General features: G+C 32.7%; 3 protein-coding genes across 3 annotated transcripts; all 3 read left to right on the top strand.

Annotated features, from left to right (window-relative positions):
* The first annotated feature begins 182 nt into the window (after positions 1-182).
* PHYBLDRAFT_120878 (hypothetical protein) lies at positions 183-2,543 on the top strand. Its single transcript, XM_018428766.1, has 6 exons — positions 183-427; positions 563-639; positions 782-985; positions 1,055-1,338; positions 1,432-1,657; positions 1,764-2,543. Exons 1-6 carry the CDS (start codon positions 286-288, stop codon positions 2,406-2,408), a joined length of 1,578 nt encoding a protein of 525 aa, XP_018299378.1. The 5' UTR covers positions 183-285; the 3' UTR covers positions 2,409-2,543.
* Positions 2,544-12,136: 9,593 nt separating this feature from the next.
* On the top strand, positions 12,137-14,040 carry PHYBLDRAFT_178901 (hypothetical protein). Its single transcript, XM_018438060.1, has 5 exons — positions 12,137-12,511; positions 12,613-12,803; positions 12,874-12,892; positions 13,058-13,213; positions 13,288-14,040. The coding sequence occupies exons 1-5, from the start codon at positions 12,193-12,195 to the stop codon at positions 13,533-13,535; spliced, it is 933 nt and encodes a 310-aa protein (XP_018299377.1). The 5' UTR covers positions 12,137-12,192; the 3' UTR covers positions 13,536-14,040.
* Positions 14,041-16,220: 2,180 nt separating this feature from the next.
* Positions 16,221-24,679, top strand: PHYBLDRAFT_184583 (hypothetical protein; the record flags this gene model as incomplete). Its single annotated transcript, XM_018438955.1, has 25 exons — positions 16,221-16,411; positions 16,579-16,662; positions 17,037-17,096; positions 17,199-17,331; positions 17,530-17,624; positions 17,784-17,923; positions 18,210-18,310; positions 18,434-18,521; positions 18,696-18,794; positions 18,907-19,129; positions 19,249-19,410; positions 19,478-19,641; positions 19,712-19,770; positions 19,877-20,109; positions 20,193-20,427; positions 20,521-20,635; positions 20,921-21,053; positions 21,132-21,238; positions 21,416-21,586; positions 21,689-21,761; positions 21,839-21,921; positions 21,989-22,326; positions 23,456-23,513; positions 23,682-23,692; positions 24,607-24,679. The coding sequence occupies exons 1-25, from the start codon at positions 16,309-16,311 to the stop codon at positions 24,677-24,679; spliced, it is 3,141 nt and encodes a 1,046-aa protein (XP_018299376.1). The 5' UTR covers positions 16,221-16,308.
* Between the last annotated feature and the right edge of the window lie 94 nt (positions 24,680-24,773).

The raw sequence follows: 24,773 nt of genomic DNA, 5'->3' as shown, positions 1-24,773 counted from the left end.
ATGAGTGTAAGAAAGAGAGAGAGAGAGAGAGAAAATAAACAAAAAGGTGCTGGTGAAACTCATTCAATGTACCACAGTGTACTTTATCTGGAATGTAAAAAAAAACTTACCTTATGTCTACTACCCTTTTGTTATTTTCTTCTTCTTCTTCTTCTTATTGTAATTCTCCCTTCCCTTCCCTTGTCTTTTCTTCTCTCCCTTCCCCTTTATTTTGTTCTTCTTCTTCTTCTCTTTTTTTTTAATTGCTGTTAATTCCCTTGCTTGGTTGCTCTTAAGAATCACTCAATGTCATTTTCAAAGAAGAAAGGAAAAGGTTCACCTTCACCTTCATCCCTAAGAGACGATGAATATAGTCAGGTCATCGAAGGCATCAAGAAGATCTACAATTCAAAAATCAAACCATTGGAAACAACCTATAATTTTGAAGGTACAGTATATATACAAAAAAAAAATAAACCTTGAAATACCAACATAATATATAAAATAAAATAAAATAAAATAAACTCAATCTCGTTTTTTTTTTTTGGTCATTTTAAAATAAAATAAAATCATGATTATAAAGGATTCCATTCTGCACCATTAACCGACTCTGATATTGACGCAAAGCCTATTATATTGCTTATTGGACAATATTCAACGGTACCACACTTTTGAACAATGTTTTTTTTTATTTAAATGTACACAAAAAGAAAGAAAGACAAATTACAGGGCCATTTTTTTTTAATCTCTTTATTATAAATTATTATTATTATTTTTATATATATATATTTATATAATACAGGGAAAAACAACTTTCATTCGTTACCTTCTTGACAAATCTTATCCTGGAGAGCATATTGGTGTTGAACCAACCACAGATAGATTTGTGGCTGTTATGCATGGCGAAGAGGACCGTGTGATGCCAGGAAATGCTGCTGCTGTTAACCAAGATTTACCTTTCCGGGGTCTCAATCGATTTGGACAAGCATTTTTATCAAGATTCCAAGTAAAAAATAAAATAAAATAAAAAAAAAGAGAGAGAGAGAATAATGATACTAATGATAAGCATTAAAAGGTGTCCCAAACAAATTCGCCTACATTGGAGAATATGACAATCATAGATACTCCGGGTATTTTGGCTGGTGATAAGCAACGCATCGAACGTGGCTATGATTATACCCAAGTAATTGAATGGTTTGCCCAGCGTGCCGATCTTATCATTCTCATGTTTGATTCCCACAAACTCGACATCTCAAACGAATTCAAACTGGCCATCCACAGTCTACGTGGCCAGGAAGAAAAGGTTCGAGTTGTTCTGAACAAGAGTGACATGGTCAACCAGCAACAATTGATGAGAGTGTGAGTATAAAATCTATAAAGAAAAGAAAATGCATGTTTGCTTGCTTCTTCTTTTTTTGGGTACATGTAATTGATGTGGATTGATATGTTTAGGTATGGCGCCATGATGTGGTCTCTTGGAAAAGTAGTACAGACACCCGAAGTCATGCGCGTGTTCTTGAGTTCTTTCTGGACAGAAAAACCACCCAACAGTTTTGAGGATTGCCGTGAATTAATTGAAGCAGAATCAAAGGATCTGTTGCGTGATCTTAAAGAATTGAAGAGAAACGCTGCAATTCGAAAGATCAATGAGATTGTGAAAAGAGCACGCCTGGCCAGAGTAAGAATAATATAATACTAATAATACTAATAATAATTGTTGCTTAAATAAGATTCTTGTTAATTAACCTTTTTCTTTATTGTTATTTTTTTTTATAAAAAAAAAGGTTCATGCTCTTATTATCAGTCATTTAAAGAAAGAAATGCCAGCTATGTTTGGCAAAAAGAAGAAGCAGGAGAACCTGCTGAAGAACCTAGAACAAGAGTTCATGAAGATCCAGCAAAGACACCATCTTCCAGCTGGTGATTTCCCTAATCCAGAGAAGTTCCGACAGAGTCTGTCAGTGTACGACATGGACAAATTTAAACCATTGAAAGAGGAGCTTATTGAGCGAGTAGACGAGGCATTGTCTGTGGACTTGCCGCGCCTGATGCACATGTTCCCAATGAGCAACCCGCAGCTCGATCAGTCGCAGCGTAACCCGTTCGAGACCCAGGCCAGTCCGGGAGAGTTACCTCCTTCTTACTGGCACTTTGCTTCGATTGACAAGGCTTCTTATATTCCGGTCTTTAACCAACTGGGACCACGTGAGGGAAAAATCCCGGGAGGAAGTGTCAAGCCAGTATTGGTTCAGAGTGGACTACCGACCGACACTCTTGCCCAGATCTGGACCCTATCTGATTTTGACGATGATGGTTACATGGACATTGATGAGTTCTCTATTGCCATGCATTTGATAAAGGCAGTCAAGAACGGAGGCACGCTTCCAGAGAAAATACCAACCACACTGCTTCCCAACCGAAAATTCTAAAAAATAATAATAATCATCATCATCATAATCATAATAATAATAATAATAATAATAATAACGAAGAATATATCTAACTTTTTAAGCCCTAATTTATTCCCCTTTTTTTGATATATATAAATATATCATTTTATTCTTACGTCCAAACTTGTACTTTTGGTGTTTCAATATGACACAATACACTGCACTGATATTTATCCTTTATACCTAATACCATTACTACTATAATAATTATAATTAAGGGAGTATGGGTTTTATTCAAATATTCAAGTTACTTTTTAATTTTAATCTTTTTTTTTTGACTGTCTACTCAATAGTATGTAGATCTTTAAAAGAAACTATTATTGTATAATCCTTAAATATTAATATTAATGTGCATTGTATTCTGTACACCATTCAAAGAAAACACTGCCAATAATATTTATATATAATTTTATTAAGAAAACAAAGGAAGAATGATTGGAAAGGCTTTGTTGTTAAATTATTTGGATAAAATCCTAAAGAATCAAAGGAAACTTAACAGCTGTCTATGCATATAATTCTGTACTGTGGCAATATCACAAAAGAAAATCTCCTTTGTGTCAAGCAAAGAAAGGAGGGCTGTGTCCTAAAGACGTGTTATTAAAGTACAAGGAATAATAATAATAATAAAGAACAAAGAAAGGTGATGGTCAATTATAAGCGATTAGACTGAGAGGTCTAATTGTGAATTTATTTAAATTTATATAAAAAATGATTCTATAATTTATATTCTTGGGCATTTACAGAAAAGACTCTTTAACCCAAGAACGGGTTTCAGTGGGAACACAAAACGGAAAACCGATAATGGCGGAGATCATAAGAATATAATTATGTACATGTGTATGTACATGTGTATGTGGTAGAGAAGAAAGAACGAAATTGATTATTTTGTGCTGTAGTTGTTGGCACATTGCTGGTACATGAGATAAGAAGCATAAATATTAACGGAAGGAAATCAAATGAAAATATAAGAGTCTCAATTTCGGTTGTTTAAACTGAACATATAAAATATAATGTTAGATGGAGTTGAAAGCAAGAGTTGAAAATGGATCCATTGAAGTGAGTTTAGGGAGGTTCACTTTGAAGGAGACTAATTGTATAGTAAAGATCAGATCAAATAAAAGCAAGTACAAAAAAAATCGAAATGAAACTTGACTGTAAAATTTGCTGGTGATGTAAAATAAATGTAAATACATATTCAATTTACCAAGAGATTTAAACAGACAGATATGTATATTTAAGCTATTTAAACCAAACTGTCCGTAAATCCTTTTTATTATATATATATATATATATCTTTATTGGTAATTGTTTAAATCCTAGGCATTTGTTCATAGTAAATAAAATAAAAATAAAAATAAAAATAAAAAGGTGAATCTCTATCAATGTTCTTCCTGTGATGTCACTCCAAAATGTCACACTGTTAAACTTTCCATTTCTCACACAAGCACAATTGAATCCAATGATATTATTCTATTTTATTTTAAAATAAAAATAATGATTTCTTTATGATTTCCTAACCTTTTTCTTCCTCTCACATTTTATATTTTATTTTAAATATATTAACTAATAGCTTACTTCTTTTTTACTATACTTCTTCCTATTACTTGGAATAAACCCTTCTCTTCTTCAAACACCTACGCACACACACACATACATACAAACGCTTGTATATACATATAAAGATATACTTACACAGAAACAAGTATATAAAAAGAAGTATATATTATAGTATTATATATATCTATATATCTATATATCATATTCTTTTTATATATATATATATTTATCTTTAACCAACCAACCAAAATAAAATAAAATAAGAAAGACGATACCGACGACGACAACGATATCGACTTTGAATAGCTAAAAAAAGAAAGAAAGAAATAAAGAAAGAAAAAAATTAAATCAATGGAGAGCAGAAACTCTAACCCTAGTAAAGAAGACTTTATGATCGTCCCACGTGCAGCATACAAGTCATGGTGTGAGCTACTACTAGAGCAATCTGCTCCCAACACCGCTGACAGTAAATTTACTGATGAAGCAAATGATGTACCAATCTTGTCCAATCCAGTCAAAAGAACCGCATCCATATCATGCCTCCCTCCAGAACTACTGATTGAGATCTTTGGTCATCTCTCTTCACATCAATCGGCCCTCTATGCATCATCACTTGTATGCAGACAATGGCTAACCTGCGCTGTGCCTATTCTCTACCGACGCCCAATCGTACTCGACACCTACCGATGGGCAATCTTCATACTTACCTTGACACGCACAAAGAGATCATTCCAATATGGTCACCTTATTACCTCGGTTGATCTATCTTCGGGAAAATCCATAGGTAAGTCCGTTCATCGTAGTCAATATTAAGAGAAGTCGTATATATATATAATGTATCCTTACTCTTGGATTTTAACTTGCTAAAACCATCATCACTCTCTTCTTACTTTATATTTATGCTATTTTCTCTCTCTCTCTTAAATAGAGGTCATGAAAGATCATGAATTTTATTTAAGAGTGACCGGCTTAGTCCATGGCAACAATACTCCTCGCATAACTCCATCTCCAATCCCAAACATGTCACACGTCATGCGCGGACCGGCAGGCATCTTTAGACTCTCTGAAAGTCTTGCACGAGAAGACAATGGGGCAATGTCTTTCAGAGGTCTGTCTTCCATCATTATCTCAACCTCGTCTTTGATCCAACTTGCCCATAACTGCAACAACCTCACCTCGCTCAACTTGTCCTACACTTCTATGCTGACCGACAGTATGATTGAGGAGACTGGCGAGTATCTCTCAACGCTGCAGTATTATGCTATCCAGCCTGGACTCACACACGTCCAGATCTCTCTCGAGACAGCCATAAAGGCAATCGGAAGGGAGTGCAAGCATATAGAGGAACTTAAAGCTCAGCGCTGTGAGTGGATCTCAGCACAGGTGATCTGGATGTGGGCCACTTACTGCCCTAGTCTCGTACGAATCGACGCACGAAGATCGACTAAATGCACAGTCAAGCGTTTGGTCTCGAGCGTACTAGAAATCCACGGTGTAGGCAAGAGCAGAAATAACAATCACCACAATACGGGTCGTAATTCGCATTTAGATTCCGATGACGATAGAACCATGACAACCGAATTTCTTGCTGAACCAATAGACGGTGTTAATCATGTCATTATACAGACAATTAACGGGGTAGAAGTAGAAATGGGAGAAGAGGAAGTTGATGAGGATGATGAAGATGAAGAGGACGATGAAGACGATGATGAAGATGATGAGGATGATGACGACGAAGACGATGAAGATGATGATAATGATGATAATCAAGGTGGAAATAATATAAACGAGCCAGCTATGCTACCGGGACAGGCACAAAGGATTAGAGCAGCGCGGATGAACATTGCTATGAACATGGGAATGGAAATGAACCCCAATGAACCCTTGCGAATCAACTCTATTCTTTTACGACGTGGTAACCAAGACTTTCTAGTCGATCTCAATTCTAACGTGGCAATATCTCTAGGGGACAACCATTTTACCTATGAACCAGACCAGGCCAGCTTTTTACCAGACGCCCCTCGGCCACCCATGCCGCACACATTCAACTACTTTGTACAAAATCCCGAAGACATAGAGTCCAATATTCAAAATGTTGGTCCGGCTGCACTGAATCTGCGGCGGAACAACCCCGTACGTTGGCCAAACACTCGGGATGGGTTACCAGGAGCACTAACACAACAGCCACAACCACAGCAGCAGCAGCAGCAGCAGCAGCAACCAACAGCAGCAGCAGCAGCTCGACGACTTTCTTCGATTCCGCCAATCTACCAATACGAACCACAATTACAATTCTACAATGAGACCCAACATGACCCAGAACTTCACCCTCATCTTCTTGACATTGCTGAAGAGTTGCATCTTCGTCATAACTTATCCCGCAGAGCAACTGGAGGACCTTCATTACCAATGAGTGGCTCAATCCATCGCAACAATTATCGCTCACTTGGTGATATGGTTCATGACATCATAAAAGACGCAAAAGATCTAGGTGCCATGGATTTAGCTTGGTTTGCTGACTAGTGGAAAAAAAATCAATCAATCAATCAATCACTCAATCAATCAACCACTCGACCAATCAATCAAGTTGCCATTACTTACTATTACAGCTACTACAGTTACTATCACTATTTTCATTATTATACTTCTTCTTCTTCTTCTTCTTTCTCTTCTCCCTCTTTTTACACAAAATTGTATGTGTAGCACACATTTCTTTAATCATTGACCTGCACCTGCATTATTTTTCATTCAAATTGTCTATAGTATTATAGACGCATCATATTATTCATATTCTTCCACTTTTTAGGTATAGATAATATCAATTATTTGTACCTCTTACTCCTCATTCTACTCTCTCTCTCTCTCATGTATATATATATATATATATATACTTATATACTATTGATGTTTTTTGCTGTTTCTCAAGGAAGAAGAAGAAGAAGGGAGGTGAAAAGAAGAAGAATATTGTTACTGCTGCTGTTGCTGTTAGAAATTCTAATGATAATTCTAATTCTAATGCCACCGCTTGACTGTTACTAAGGTTTAATACTACTGCTACTACGGCTGTTACGGCTACTTGACAAGGGGGGAAAGCTGTGTAAATGAATTCAATTCCTCCTTTCTTCATTTTTTTCTTTATTTCCATATATATATATATTCTTTTCTTTCTTTATATGATAATGTACCATTCCTACCATTATCAGTATTAGTCTTATTACTAAAAGATACATATGTTTCAATTTCGATCAATAAAACAATAAATCAATTGATATATATGATCTATAATATAGGTAGCTTTGAAAATGTTGTATTTTATTATTGATGTCGTCTTTTATACATAAAACTATACTCTAGAATCATATGGACTTGAATACATGTTTGTTTCTTGTAATAAAAAAAATATGTATATAAAGATATGTCCACACTTTGTATACCTAAACCTCCAAGAATACAATACAAAACTTGACTGAAAATATTTAATCTAGTATTGTGGATTCTTTAATGGGTGTGTATATGTATATATACAATTCCTAATAAGATTAATGATCTTTATCAATGGATATTCCCTAAAAGGTGTGCTACTACAAGATTTTCATTGTTTCTTTTTATAATACAGTATATAAGCTGATTATAAGACTCGAAACGCAAAAAGTGTACATAGAGAAATATAAGAATGCCTGTGAATATGTTATATTTATTTTGAAACAGTGAAAATATTGAAACCTTTTATTTATTTTTCATACAAATGTGTAAAATACCAAACGAAATATATAAAATAAAATAAAAGAAACGAGATTCTGGATCAAATTGAGTTGGGTTGGCCACTAATCACTGTAAGAAACACTGTGAGGAAATGGCATCGCTTAAACCCCGAACCTGCAACAAAGTTGCCAACCTGCAACTTTCTTCTAGACCAATAACATGCCAGACATTAACCTGTCAGCCTTACTTTTGGGCAAATACTATTTATGAGATTTCAAACTATGTCAAATATGATTTATAGGATTTCAGATTATTTTTGCATCTAATCCAATCAAATATTCTAAATATGGCAAGTTTATACCTTTTTTTAGGTATCTCTATTCTCACAATTGGCTCAACAAATACACGGTTTTATATTGGAATTTTATAGTTTTTATTGATCAGAATAAAACAAGTTGAATATAAAGAAGTATGGAAAGAAGAAGTACTAAATTTTATGATATTTAATAGCAGTTTAAGCTATAAATTTACTAAACAGTTTACATATATCTATTTCTATGTAATACTTTTTACATTTTTTATCTTAAAAAAACGGCTATTCTCTAAATACTATAATATTGATGAAGGCATGTATATTGCTTAATTGATTCTTTTATCGAAGAGTATAAACCTGCTTTGTGTTAACATTGATATGCCTGATCCCTACTTTTGAAAAACAAGAAGACAGATTCCCTGTGATTCTCTAAATCTACTGAGATCTCTAATGAGCATGCGAGCAATATTGACAGCCAAACTGTACATGATGTAGATGTTTTTCTGCCAATTCTTCTCAGATTGCTTTCTTTTATCAACTTCGCCGATTCGTATTTTATTAATACTAGCCTTGATAGTTATTAAGTATGTTTCTTTTAAAGACCTTTAATAATTTTAGACCTTGTGAAAAAAGAGAAATAAGAAAAGGCTTTTGCAAAATAAAAAAGCAACAATGCATTAAAAAGTAATCACAGCCATTACTTTTTGATGGCAAAGGCTTCTTTAAGTTCAGATTAAAGATACATAATTGTGTAGGATATGTTGGTCTCTTTGTTCAACTTTGCAACATGTAAGCAGTCTAGCATACAATATTCACGTAAAATGGCTTTTTGGATTAAAAACCAAGATAATGATAATTGAATATCACTCTAAACCTAACTTCTAGAAGTATCAAAGTTACAAGTCTTTCAAATCAGTCATATTAATATTATTATTCAATTCCTATGATAAAAGGCTTGAAGAAGGTTTGTAAGCAATACAATAGCTATGCACTATTCTTCAAGATAAATTATACACACCCACGCATATTCTCAGTAAGTTTTTAGTGATAGGTACACAAAATTCAGAACAACGAATATAAAACGCTAATACAGATACAAAAAACTAAATCTTATTTTGATGTATTTGCAGGATGCTACCGAAATGATTAATACCTTTAGGCAGCTCTCCTTTATATCAATCAATCAATCAATCATTATATTTATCTGGTAAATTATGTACTATATTCTCATGTGTCAAAGTCACGTATATAAAAGTCTATAAACGACAGCACGATTGACAGGCAAGAATTTTAAACTCTACATACCTTTGTTGTTTGCCTATATTACTGTAATTATCTCTATTCTCTGCTTATTTTACGCAAATACCAAAATTCAAACCAACCAAAGATTTATTCCGCAAGTTTCGCCTTTCCTTCTATGTTAACCAATCCAAAGCTAAAGAATGTCTAGAAAGCAATATCAGTTCTGCATTTGGTTGACCTTCTGTATTAATGGTAAAAAAAAACTGGTTTGTATCTCACAACCATAGTCATGAACCAACCAATGGTGTAGTATTTAGATATCTACTTTGTAAGCATGAATTTGATCTTTGTTTGTTTGATACATTTAGTACTTCCAAGCACTATTTTTCGTGCTCCCAGATTTCCCTTCGAACCTTTAAGCAAGTCGAAAAATCTCACTAATATAGCCCCACCCTAATAGATTTACTCGTACTGTTAAAATTGTAAGTGCTAGAAGACAAGCAGAAGAAGATCTCCAGGAGGGTCGTCGTTTGAGACAAAGACTGACTAGAATTCAAAAAAAGATAAAACAATTATGTTCTGGTTACTGCTTAGGACCCACCCAAGCTACCGATGGTAAGCCATTAGATTTGAATAACTTGATATTTAGTTTTGCAATGGGTTGAAAAAGCTAAGAAAAAGATGTTTTGCTTTGACTGCAAAAAACATGGTGGAGTAGAAATTGGTGCTTAATTAAAACTCAAGTACAAGACACTTTAAACCCCGGAAGACTTACAACAATTCACTAAAATCGCCTATTTTTTTTTTCTATAGGGTAATCTTAAACTTTACAACCAAAGAAATGATTCATTTTTGATTTTTGGTGTACAAAAAAAAAAGATAGATAACAATAAAAATAGCAATAAATTACAGGTGGACTTGCAACCAGCAATTATAAATTTATATTTTATTATATATTATATAAAACACATTGAAAAGTTAGCTTGACAAGTAATATAAATACAGGCATGGATATATAATTTGCTGGAATTTAGAGTGGATCATAAAACTGATCAACCTTGTCGATCCCCTGTGACATATCGGGTTAAAGATCATCCTGTAAAGACATTTGACCAAATAAATAGTATATGTCTTTTGCTTTCTTGTGCTTGGATACAAAGCTTAGTTTCTGTAGGCGAGTGTGTGTGTGGCCACATGGTTTTCTTTTATTTCAAAGTATAAAATAAATATATAAATAAATAAAGAAAGAAAGAAGATAGTATTCTTTAAGCACCAAAGTACATTTTACATAAATAATTTTTGTATATGTTTCACTTGTTTTTAAATATCAAGAAAGAAAGGGGATGTCAATTATTTGCGTCATTTCTCCTTATATCATTCATTTTATTTTGATACTCCTTTTTGCTGGTTCTTGAAATGTATTGAAATGAAATGTATTGAATTGAAAGTATTGATTAGTCGAGGAGATTAATTTTTATCTTACTCTGGTTTTGATTACAAGACATTCTTTAAAAGACCTCTTTATGATTCAATAGAGGCACGATACACAAAGCTTGATTTGTTTTCCATCGAAAATAAGGATCTTTCTTTCTTTTTTTCCTCTTTTCTTTCTCTTTATGTATGTGTGCATGAATATTTGTACGCATATACGTTTATATGCCTCTGTGTGTATATAGACATGTATTTATTTATTTATTTAGTTGCTAGACAACAAGGTATATCGGGGATTGAACTACAGGCGGGTTTGTCGACTGTACTTCTTCGTTGTGAACCAAAAAAATAAATAAATAAATAAATAAATCAAAAATCAATTTTGTTTTTAAGAAATGTAGTCTCCTTTGTGGTATAATAAAGTACATCATCAGAATATGCTGTTATTGCCTAGACTTCTTTACTACTATTGCTATATTCTAAATGCACCTTGTTAATTATTTACCGATATTTTAGAGTTTAGCACATTAACAGAATATTTGGCCAAAAACATGAGATCAATGTGAGATAGGTGACACTTGTTCATAACAATAATGTCGGACAGTCTTGCCTTTTTTTTTATATAAAAAAAAAGAAAAAAAGAGATACTATTTTGTGATTTAAAGCAACTAGGAAACGTATATTTCTATGTGTCTGAGTGCTCTTGGAATCAAATATCAGCTCTAACTTTTGATACACACACACACACACATATATATATATATATATCCATGTTATTTCTTTGCTTTGATTCATAGTATCTCATTACTTATAAATCATTTCTAGTATGACGTTACAAATGTCCTAATGTGTTGCCTGGTACCTTTTTAGTCTATCAAAATCTTTCGTGCCCTGAAATTTTTCGTAGGATTTAGCCTTTTTGTACCTGAGTGATTTTTTTCTTCTTATTTTTGATTTTTCAACCCATAGATACATATTGCTATTTTATTATTATTATTATTATTATTAGTATTTTATCTAAATGACAATAATGTATATGGTATTTTTGAACACTTTGACTTTGACTTTGATTGTGTAGCTTAGATGTCTGACTCTTGAATAGGCGTGTTATTCCTTAATAGGGGCCCACAAGAGGCTTTAATCGGGTTGAGTATATCCGTACAAAGCACAAGTCAAACGGCGCAATTGCCAGACAAAGTACTTTTTTGTGGTCTGATACAACGGTCTGACACACAGAAAGGGACCCGGGTAGAAAAAAACAAAATAAAATAAAATAAATAATACACACATATAAAGTGAAATAATAAATAAATAATAATAAATCCGTCGGGACATCAACAGCATCCAATGAGATAAAAAAAAACCTTACTCCTATTTTCATATATATTTTATTTTATTATTATTTTTTTTTGGTTATAAAAACCCAACTTCTTTTTGGGTGCGGGTTTTAAGGAACCTAAACCTATTTACCTTACCCTTCTTTGTAAAATAAAATAAAACCTTCCTTCGTTCTTCCTGATGGATCTTGTTGTGGAGTACGCAGACGAGTACTTGTTTGACGCCCTGTACTCAAAGGTCGGCCAGACCTCCTTTAATATCAATGGAACCACGACCACAGACGACATAACGTTTGGCATACCTCGCGACAATATCTATCGTCAGACTTTTACATCGATCTTCATATTGACAGTAGGAGGTTTTATCTTTTACCTCTTTGCCGCCACAATGTCATACTACTTTGTGTACGATCACAACATTATGAAGCATCCAAAGTTCCTGAAAAACCAGATCCGCCTTGAAATCGAATGCGCATTGTCAGCCATGCCTGGCATTGCTGGTAAGAACCAAAAATAATAATAATTTCTTTATTTATTTACTTATTTATTTTGTATGTCTGTGTCTGTGTCTGTGTGTGTGTGTACGACTTTGGTTATCTAGTCATGACAGCACCTTGGATTGTTGGAGAACTCAGAGGCCACTCTTACCTTTATGGTGGAACTCCTGAATCTTTGTATGACTGGGCATACTTTTTGCTTTCTATCCCTGCTTTCCTTGCATTTACTGACTGTGGTATTTATTGGATTCACCGCTGGGAGCATCATCCTCTTCTATACAAGCGCATGCACAAGGTAAATAAATAAATATATTGTCAGTTTAGTTTATCTAATCTAATATAATTTGTCTCTTTATCTAAAACAGCTTCACCACAAATGGATCGGTAAGTAACTGGATAAATAATGAATTGTTGGGAAATATTGGCTAGAAAGAATGAAAGAATGGAATAATGAAATAGAGCAATATTATAAGAGAAATATTTCTTTATTAATGACCCAAAAATATGCTTTGATTTGATTTATGTATATATTATCTTATGTACACATAGTTCCTACACCTTTTGCCTCTCATGCATTCAAGGCTGTTGATGGCTATGCCCAGTCTCTGCCTTACCACATCTACGTCTTCCTGTTCCCTATGCACAAGTACCTGTATCTTGGTCTGTTTATTTTTGTAAACTTTTGGACTGTGATGATTCACGATGGTAAATATTTTCAAGGCATCTATGCATTTGAATACTAATGCATTCGTTTATTTATTTCTTTATTTATCTTATAGGTGCATACATATCCCACTCTTCTATCATCAACACCAGTGCCCATCACGCTGTCCATCACTTGTACTTCAACTACAATTACGGCCAATATTTTACCCTTTGGGATCGTATCGGTAATTCTCATCGCCAGCCAACAGACGAGCAGTACGATTCGGAATTGCGTATCAACAAAAAGGTGATGGCCAAGCAAGCCAAGGATGCTGAGACCATTGAAGATGAATCCGAGAGAGCGAAACTGAAATCCAACTAAGTGAAAGAAAAGAGAGAAAATAATATTTCACAGGGTTATTTTTTCCTTCCTTTTTTCTTTCTTTTCTTTTAACTATCTATTATTACTTATACATATTGGATCACAACTTCTTTATAATATCTTCTTCCTCCCTCCCCTCCTCCTCCTCTTCTATTAACATCTTCAACCATTACCACTACCACCGCTCCTACCACTTTCACTGTTAATACTATTAATTTTACTACTACTTCTACTACTATTACCGCCGTCGCCACTTACTTATTCCTCCTCCTTTTTTTAATTTCCTTCCTCCCCACCCTAGATTACGTAGCATATGTATAATAATACTGCCACTAATTTTATTTATTCATATATACAACAGACTAAAATCTAATATATATATATATATATACTTTTTACAGACAAGTGAATTCATTCAGTCAGTCATTCTTTCTTTTTTTTTTTTTGGTCTTCCTACACTATTTTGTATCGTTGCATTCTACTACTATTAAACAATTCAAAAACCAAACACACGCATATATATATATATATCCCATTAATTGTTTAGTTGAATTAGTGAATCAATGTTGCATTAGATTTGACCTACATGTCATCTAAATATTATCCTAAAGGACATCTTTAAAGTCGTAGAAAGATCATCCATTAGGGTTACACAGCAGCAGCATTTATATTTCATTGCAGAAAAATAGTCTTTGTGAGCCGTGGGTACATCATTAGTCACACACACATTGAGGGAGAGAGAAAGAAATAAAGAAAGAGAGAAAAAGAGAGATAGTAGCGATGGATACTAAATATTTTGAAAATCCTGTAAAGATAAAAAAGAAAGAAAAAAACCACATTTTTATCTATTTGCCTATTTACTTGCTTGGCTGCTTGTGTATTTTATCTTCTTATTTTAAGCCTACATAATATGGCTTCTATTTCTATTTCTATTTGTATTTTGTATTTTGTATTATTGTTATTTTACCTATATTTAGCTGGCTATTAAAGGCCCTTCTTTTATGTATATATGTATATATATATATATATATATATATATATATTTGTTACGTCTCTTGTCATACATATAATAGAAGATGTACCTCCTGCCAAGCTCCAATACACGTGAATACAAATGGCAATGGAAATAACAAGAAGTCCTCTAGATTCCTTTATTCCTATCACCTAGTGCTACTTTTATCTCTCTTTATCTATTTCTTTCCTTCGTTCTCTCTCTCTCTTTCTTTCTTTCTTTCTTTTTTTTTACCTCTATAATTTTCTTACTTTTTTTGTTGAAAAAAAAAAAAAGTCAAATTGGTTTTTTGATTTTTTGGTTTTGGTTTTTTTTTTCAAGGGAGCTGTCTTGTTCCTTTTTGATTGATTGGTTAAACAAACGAAATGATTGTGAGAAAAAAATACTCATATAAATATAATACAATATCATATTATATCATATAATTCTATCATATAATACAGTATAAAAATTAGCCACAGTTTGGGCTCAAGATTTGTGTTTGTTTGTATGTGGATTTGTTTGGTGTGTATATTTTGTATTATATAATTATCAGATCTCTTTTTTTTTCTTTTTTGTCTTAAAATCGAGATTTATTAATCAATCAATCAATCAATCAATCAATCAATCACCTAGACAACCAACCAATCTTAATATTAAGAAAGTATTTATAAATATACGCATCTCAAGGTTTATTTTTTTCCCTTTTTTTTAAATATATATATATATTTATATATTTCTTGTTTTTTTTTTTACTATTTTGGTTATTGTCAATCATTCTAAATCGAACTTCGGAAGTCCCTACATCACCCCCAATCCCCTTTCCCTCATTTCCTTTCCTCCTTTACTTCCTATTCCTGCCTCTTCTTTGTTTATGATCTGACTGTTCTTGTACTCATTGGTAGATCCTAATATGGTATCAGCCAGTCAAGTCAAACCAAATTGACAAGCAATGACAAGTAGTGACAAGCACCGATAAAGTAGTATATATTTAAAAAAAAATCTCTTATTTATCACCAAGGGGACTGTGCGCAACCAAAATAAAGCAAAATAAAATAATCATTATTATTGTTATTTGAATATCATTATGATAATCTCAATTAATATTATTTTAGTCATTCTTGTGGCTGTCAATAACGTAATATTAATATATATATCTATGCATTTAATAATGGGAAATAAATAAAGAGAGAGAGAGAGAGAAAAAAAAATTACCACCCAGACTAGAGTTATAAGGATCAATGGTAAAACTACAAAGTAAATGAAATTTTATATAGATGAATAAAATAGTAAGAAAATGTTCCTTTGGGTTTAGTATTTTCTTTTTTATTTTTTTTTGATGAATACAAGGTTTCCATTTTCTCTCTTAACATCTATCTATCTATCTGTGTGTATGTGTGTGTGTGTGTCTTTATCTATTCCTTTCACCCCGCCCCTCGTTCCCCACCCCTTGTTTTTTGTTTCCTTTCCTCGGATGTACACGGCGTGCAGTAGCCACTCGAGATCTGTTGTACTACTCATCTTTTGGCTGGCACACCATCCAGAAATTCTTTCCTTCTTTCTCCCTTTCTCCCTTTCTCCCTTTCTTTTTCTATCGTCTGGAGCGGTGTTTATAATGTGACTGGAGATCTGATAAAACTCAACTTGTTTGCAAAATCTGATAACGTTCCCCTTCTTTTTTTGTCTCGCACTAAGCAAAAACTCCCCCCCTCTTTTTTTTTTTTTTTCTTCGTACTATTTTTTTTTTTCATTTATTATTTTTTATTTATTTTTAAATACTAAATGAATGTACCAGAACAACAGCTCCATGATGACCTTGTCAAGGACTGGATTCTTTCAAGTCGTAATGAAATCGATGCGTCCTTCATGGCTCACGTTTTATTAAGTAATAATAATAATAATAATAGTAATTAATATTAATATTATATTGAGTTTTTTCTTTATTCTTATGAATTAATGAAAAATAAAATAAAAATAAAATAAAATAATAAAAAAAAAGCAAAAATTTATTCACACAAAATGCGCCGTGGAATTTTTATTTATATATTATAGTGACAACAAAAAGCTCGACAGGGTTATCAGATCTTGTCAAGTTTCTCTCAAATTATTGGAAGGATGAAATTCACCGAGGAAAATGTAAGAAATATAGCTTACACACATACGCATATACACTCGCGCACACACATACACACATACACGCACACACACGTACACACGCACACACACGTACACACGCACACACACATATATACACACGTACACGTACACACACACGTACACGTACACACACACGACACACACGACACATGTATACATGTATACATTCTTTAAAGATCTGTACACGAACGATACTATTCATATAGACACCAAGTGTGCTACACACACACACACACATATATATATATGCATATACTATTCAAATCTAGCCTTTGATATCAGACACATTCTACGCTTTATATTTTATATATATACATGTGTATCTGCATACCTAATTTTCTTTGATGGTACAGGTGTCGAATTACTTACCCAGGTCACAACTCATAGTCGTTCCTCTCTTGATTATGAGACAGGTAACATATCATTAGATACGATAGACATCAACAACGAACAAAAGAAGAATTAAAAAAAATAATCTAATGCTTGTCTGTTTCTTTTTCTTTCTTTTTCTATAGTCGAGGTGTTGATGTCATTCTCATGCGACCGTTTAAATGACTCTACATCAGTTCTCCGTCTTCTTGATCTAGTTGATGTCCTATGCTCAACACCTCATTTCGATGGCCATTACGCTGTCATGTTATGTCAATCGTAAGAAAGAAAGAAAGAAAGAAAGAAAAAAGTCCTCGTGTAGTAGACCTTTTCTTTTCTTTATTTTTCAATAGTCCTTCTTGGAACCAATTTTATTCTTTATTGCTAGTGTTGCTATACATCATTATTATTATTTTGATTGAAAAAAATTATAATAATTATTAAATTTTCATATATATATATATATATATATATTAGAATCTTTCGACACATTGGCCAGAAAAAACAACCTCAGGGAACTCGCCACAAGATATTCTCACTACTCAACAAGCTTCTTCAGACTTACACTTCCGGTAAATATACGTATATATGGCATTATTATACTATTACATCATTACATCAATTTTTTTTATCAATTATCTATCATCTATTATTAATAATGACAGATCTGATAAAAAAAGGGCATTTATTTATTTACTTACTTATTTTATATTATATTGCATTTTAAATAGATCTACAACGTGCAAGAGTGAACTTTATTGGTAGCTTCGTAGCTTTTATGGATGGTGAAAAGGATCCACGTAATCTTGTGATTGCATTTGAAATTGTTCGATTCATCATTGAAAAATTTGACATTTCACAGCATGTTGAAGTAAGTAAAGACATACAAAAAATCAAACTAGTAAGAGAAGAATAAGGAGGTGGCGGTAAAATAAGGGTGAATTTTATTAATGCTTATGTTTACTTCTTGTAATTTTTTGTTTTGTTTTGTTTATTATTCTTACTATTGTTATTATTACCGTGTATTTTATTTTATTTTATTTCTCTCTCTCTCTCTCTCTCTTTCTCCCTTCTTCTTTTATATATATATATATATATATATATTTTTATTTTTTATTTTTTTCTCTATTTTCTTTTTTGGATGAAATTTATTGTAGGATTTATTTGACGTGCTCTTTTGCTATTTCCCAATAAGTTTTAACGCCCCGATTAATGACCCGTTCAGTATCACCACCGAAGACCTGAAGGACAGCCTCAGGTACACGATCACACAAATACACACACAAAATAGCCATATAGCACTAGTTGACCCAAATATACCATATATAATTAATCAAAACTACCGTTCTTAAATTCTTACTTTATACTTCTTTTCATCTAGACGTTGCTTGGCTGCCACACCTTATTTTGCAAACTATGCTACTCCTTTACTAGCAGAAAAACTATTGAATACGACTGGAAGTGCCAAGGTACAAAGAGAGAAATAAGAAGAAGAAAAAAAGGAAAAAAAAAACGGTAGTGATGGTGATGGTGATGGTGATTTGTGACGATAATGATAATCTCGTCACCAAAACACGTGCCTTGGTCTAGATGATGGTTAAGACTGACCTAGAAAATTTATATGGTATCTGTTACCTTAATAGAAAGATGCCATGGAAACAATTGGCCTTTGCGCTCCCGCGTACGGTGCACACGCTCTCTTACCACACGCAAAAGATATATTCGATGCCCTCGTAAACGAAGTAAATATACACATAATTATTTTAAAACAATCAATTTACTAAGCAATCTTTTTATTTTTTTTCTATATTTCTATACGTATATATTTACTTGTAAATATTATTAATAATAAAGGTCTATCATGCAACCGAGACCTCAATGGAGGCCACAGCTCTCAAGACCATTCATAATGTTGTGGCTACTCTAGGAACTGGTGTCAGCATAGCCAACATCAGAGATCCTGTAGAGAAAACCATTGATGCCTTACTATCCCAATGCGTCGAGAAACTTAACGAACCCGAACTCAAATATGCAAAAGCTGCAGCATTGATTCTACGTTCTGCCGCCTCTGCATCAGGTAAGAAACAAAAACAAAAACAAAAACAAAACAAAACAAAACAAACAAAAAACATTGCATAATTTATTTATTTATTTTGGCTCGACCTTTTTTTTTAATTGTATTATTTTGTATTATAGATCCTGCTTGTACATCTGTAGTACATACGACCTTCCCTATCCTTCACAATATGTTTAAAGATGCCAATTCTCTCAGTCGACAGCTCGCTGTTCTTGATATCTTTATCGAGATTCTATTTGCAAGTAAGAGTCTTTATGGCTCAATCGAGGATATTGGATTTGGTGAGTATCTTTTTTTTTGTATATTACTATTATTCTCTAATATTATCATTTGCTATATCATTATCAGATCGAGATTTCCAGACCCCTTTGCTTTCTTACAAGAAACCGCTGTTGGATATCTTTATCACATCTTTGAATATTCGTTCTGATGAAGGACGTGTCTGTCGAATGTCTGCCTTGAAAGGAATTCGCCAAATGGTTGTTATGAAGCAATTCTTGTCGGCAGAAGAGGTAAACAATATATATATATATATATATATATTAGAAGCTATTTCCTCGATCTCATTCTTTTTGTATCAAGATGGAGAAACTTGTATTGCATCTCACCCAGTTGATTCCAGACACAGACGGTGAATTAAGGTACATAAAAATAAATCTTTTTATATGCTACTACATATACATATACTAATGATCTTATTACTGTGTTTGGTGTATACTCGATCCATGCGTGTCTGTGCGTATATAGAGCGCTTGTTCTCTCTTCCCTTTCTGTATTAGCAAAGTTGAGTCTCCCTGCACTCTCCAAATACACCTTCCCACTCCTGTGGAGACTACTTCCAGGACACCAGAAACCAGACAACAGCAACTACCATAGTACCCTTGAAGCCGTCGAATACTTGACGATCAACCCCACCATTTTCAACACCATCGTTGCCTCTTCTCTATTGGACAAATTTGATAAGTCCTGCCGTCTATCTGGTTAGTCCATACTCTTACAAAAATTGCACTCCCACACTCACGCACATCTCTATTTTCTATATATTTTATTTGTTGTTATTTAGACCAGTCGCGAGACTACGTTTCCGCGTTGGCTAAAACTATGCTCAATTTATTTCAAACTATGGCCCCAAAAGACCCAAAAACTATGCAACTAGGACAACGTATTTTTTTCCCTCACATTATGTCAGAGTGTATCAAATCTACTCTTCACTATCCAGGTTCATGGCTACTCGATACCCAACTTGTCGATATATTGTCGCTCTTTGTGGCTGGAGTCGTAAAGAACTCCAATTCAAGGTAAAATAAATAAATAGATATACATTAAAGTCATGATTTCTATTTGGTTTTGGTTTTGGTTTTAATTTTAATCTTTGTCTATTTTTTTTGAAGTCATCAAACAGCACTGACTGCAATTGCGTTCCGTCTTTTTGTTAATGGTGATCTGACAGCTGTTAACCTTCAATCTACAAGTGATCCTACCCTTCGTCTCTTTCCTTTATCAACCGTAAGTTACTTATGAATATGAATTTGACATTGTTATTATTATTGCCACATATTGATTCTTTGAATTCTATTGTTTATAAATATTAGAATATGCCCATATTAGCCCCCACAGTCGACATTACATTGTTATTTGCAGCCATAATTGGAAACTGCCGAAAAGATGCAAGTATTCCTTTTTCTTCTTTTTTTTTAAAAAAAATGCCTTGAAAATATCCAAGAAATTTCCCTGTGGAATTATTATTTTTCTTTATTGTAATAAAGATTAACAAGATTTATATCTATAAAGGTTGTTCTTCCTATCCCATCTTATAGTGAATTCATCCAAGGACTTGTCCAGGCTGCGTTAAATACTCCATGTAGTGCCAAGAGTCTAGCGTTGACAAAATCCTTTGCCTCAATTGTAAACAAGTGGGGAAATGGTAAATAACTAATACTTTTATTATTTTATTATCCAGCAATTACTTACTCAACTTTTTTTGTTTTGGTTTTTTTTATAGAAAGTGTAATGTCTTGTGTGGACAATATTATTCCTACCTATCTTATTCCTGCCTTGGAATCCTCGGATATCAAAGTAAAGAAGGCTGGGTTATTGCTTCTAACATGGGTGAGTTTCTTTGTTAATAATAATCAAAATTTTAATCTCTTTAATCGTACAAACAAGTACCATTATACATATACAAAAAAAATACATGGGATTTATTATAATCATGATCTTTTTATTTACTAACCTTTGTACACAATCAATTTTCTATATATATAAAAAAACGTGTGTGTTATAAAGTTGGCCAAGGCACTCGTTATTCAAGGACATGCTTTGGGTTTCCAGATACTTGACATTATTGCAAACCAATGCCAATTACCTGATGTGGGGCGCGAGGCTGCAAATCATTTTTCTACTATCCTTCAAGACGACGAACTTATGCTCAACAAAAAATCCTATGCAAATGTTTCTGTAAGTACAAATCTCTATAATGTGTATAATACATCATTCTTTTTTGTTTTAATGACTGACTGACTGACTGACTGACTTGCTTGATTTCTTTTAATAATATAGATTCTTTACAGACAACGCGTCTTCAACTACTTGGCCCCAAAACTCATCGAGACAGCAAATATATCTTCTGCAGGTGAGTGATTATTCAAACAAAACATATATGCGTTGTATAAGACTTACTTATTAACGATTTACCCAACCATTCAATAGACTCCAAAATCAATTACTTTACCGCACTCTCTTGTTTGCTCGTGAACGTACCTGATTCTGTAGTTGCTAGTGAATCATCAAAGGTAATTAAATTATCAACAGTTTTTTATTGGGGTGAATTAAAGTACTAATTGTTTGTTATCTATGTAGCTTATTACCTCTATCAATGCCTCCCTTTTATTGTCTGACTCCAACCTCTCCTTGTCTATGATCAAAGTAACACGCGTCATTATTGCCACTTCTCCAGAAAAGATCGAACACGCCACATCACCCACTATCGATGGACTGCTACACTCGGCTGATCCTGCTCACAACCTCTCCTTGCCCGTTCGAATCGAATCTATCCAATGTCTAAAGGATATCCCAGATAAATTTAAGCCAACAACCCTATCGCCACATGCACCCATTGTAGTCAAGCGACTTTGCAGATCCTTGGATGACAAGAAGCGGCTTGTTCGTAAATATGCCGTTGACTGCAGAGAAAGATGGTGAGTACTAATGACACATAAGAAGAAGGCTAAGGGTAATAGAAGGTTCTTTTGAGTTGCTATTGGTTGATATGGTACGATTGGTGAATAAGAAGATGTATTGATCTGTCTATTCTTTTTACTTGATAGGCTTTCTTTGACTTTATAAATTGAAACTACCTACAGTTGGGTTTCCTTTATGTAAATTTGTATTTCTTTCTACACTATCAATGCACATGCCAATCTCAGGATTACCTTTTTTTTTCATCTTTATCTTTATCTTATTTTTTATCCTCATCTTTATTTTTTGTTGTTGATTTCTTCTTCTTCTTTTATCTATCCACCTATCCATATCTCTCTCTTTTCCTCTCCCTCTCTTTATCACTGATTCTTATTCTTCTTATTCTTCTTCTTCTTCTTCCTTACCCCCTTCTCTTTTACACACTTTCATTTTCTCTCTTCCTATTCTTTATCCACAAACACACATACAAAAAAAAACATAATTGTAATACTCTAAAAAGCGTCTAAAAGACCAGAGTAAGTATATGTATTTCATTTCTTTTATTTTATTTTACTTTACTTTATTTCATCGAGTGCTTTCAATTACTATGAACCCTACCTAGTATGCTACAACTCATGCTTCCCTCTTCTTCTTATATTTTTTTTTTCATTATTATTATTATTAAATAAATTTTCATGACACAATTGTATAATATATGTGTTTGCCTATGTGTCTGTATGTGTAATAGGAACATGGTATTAAGATATAAAATAATTATATTTTAATAATTTCAACTGTCATTTTTATAAAATTTAATCCTTTTTTTCCTTAGTATACAGACTATCTACACATATTCCTATCTACTTGTTAATCCCTGAGCTAGTATTTCCTACAAACACTATATCTACTTATACGCCCACATAGCAATACCATTTATAAATTAACCTAAACAAAGAATTTTACGGCCCACTATGTAAATATATCTAAGTTGATGTTTAATTTCATATCATAATGAGAAATCAGCTGTTTAGATAACCAAAAGTATAAGATCGAGTCAAATTTTCAGTACCTATTTTTATGTATGTATGTATGTATGTATATATATATCATTTTTTACTTTTATATTTACATACAACATGAGTTAACTAGCTCGCTTTTACGGTATCTTCTCGGAGCATTTTCTCAGCCACTTTGCATTAAAAGATATGTATGTTATTTGTATTTAGAAGAAGAACCAAAAATAAATATATCGTTGGACCATTTTTTTTAATAGCAACTGTTGATTTCGGCTAATAATGTCTTTATATATATATATATATATAAAGATTCAAAGTCTTTTATCTTATCAATTATTATTATTCTTAATTCTCTATAGATCAATAATAGGTAGGTGCGTATCCCATATATAAAAAATAATCTTGTGTTCTGAAAATAACAGACCTTATCAAATACACACCCACGCATATAGATCTTTAAGAGAGAAAGGTAAGAAACTCAAAGTCCATTCTGGAGCACTTCATTAATATGCCTTGGGTTGGTTTTGACAGGATCATAAGAATATTCTAATATACACTAAACCAACAGCTTTTGTCTTGTACTTGATTAACAACAAAATTATAATTTTTTTAAAGAAAAAAGTGACACAATATATCTACTGTTACTATAGTAAACTCAATCAAAGAAGTGTAATGAATAGTTCAAGGGCCAAAAGCTGATGTCAGTTTATTTTTTTTTTAAAAAAAAATGCAATGATGTTAATAATAATAATAATAAAAGTGGTAGTAGTAATCAGTGTTTTATACTCAATATGCATTATTTAAAAAGAGAAAAATGATAATAATGATAAAGGCCATGAATTAAACTCATTATGGTGGTTTCTTTATTTTTAAGAAAATAATAATATTTCATAGTATAATGGAGAATAGTTATAGCAAAAATAATTAGCACAATATACATTGAAACGAAGGTTCGTCAAACATTAAAAAAAATAGTGCATTAATTTATTGGTTCTTTTTTATTATTATTATTATTATTGATGATTCTCAGTCTATTAAATATTTTATGTACACCCTAAAATATCATTATTATGTTCTTAAAAAAGAAAGAAAAGAAGAAAGACGTTAGGCTTGTAGCTTGACTACTTGTTATTATCGCTTTGTGCATATATACATATATATAAGAACGATGACAAGAAGTATCAATTGTCATGTATTTATATTATCATTAAAAGAAGTTGATCTTTGATCTTTAAATTCAATTACATATATATATATAAATATATATATATATATATATACTAGAATGACAAGCCTTCTGTTTTACGATTGTATTACCTTAAAACTCGAGATTTTATGTGTCGGTGATCCTACATAAAGAAACAGAAAAGCACATTCTTTTCCCTTTAAATAAATACGGTCATCTTTACATAGATCAATGTATGTATGTATGTATATATAAAAAATAAAAG

This window comes from Phycomyces blakesleeanus, assembly GCF_001638985.1.
Source record: "Phycomyces blakesleeanus NRRL 1555(-) unplaced genomic scaffold PHYBLscaffold_1, whole genome shotgun sequence".
NCBI classification, from domain to species: Eukaryota; Fungi; Mucoromycota; class Mucoromycetes; order Mucorales; family Phycomycetaceae; genus Phycomyces; species Phycomyces blakesleeanus.
This window is presented reverse-complemented; position numbering and strand designations above follow the sequence as displayed.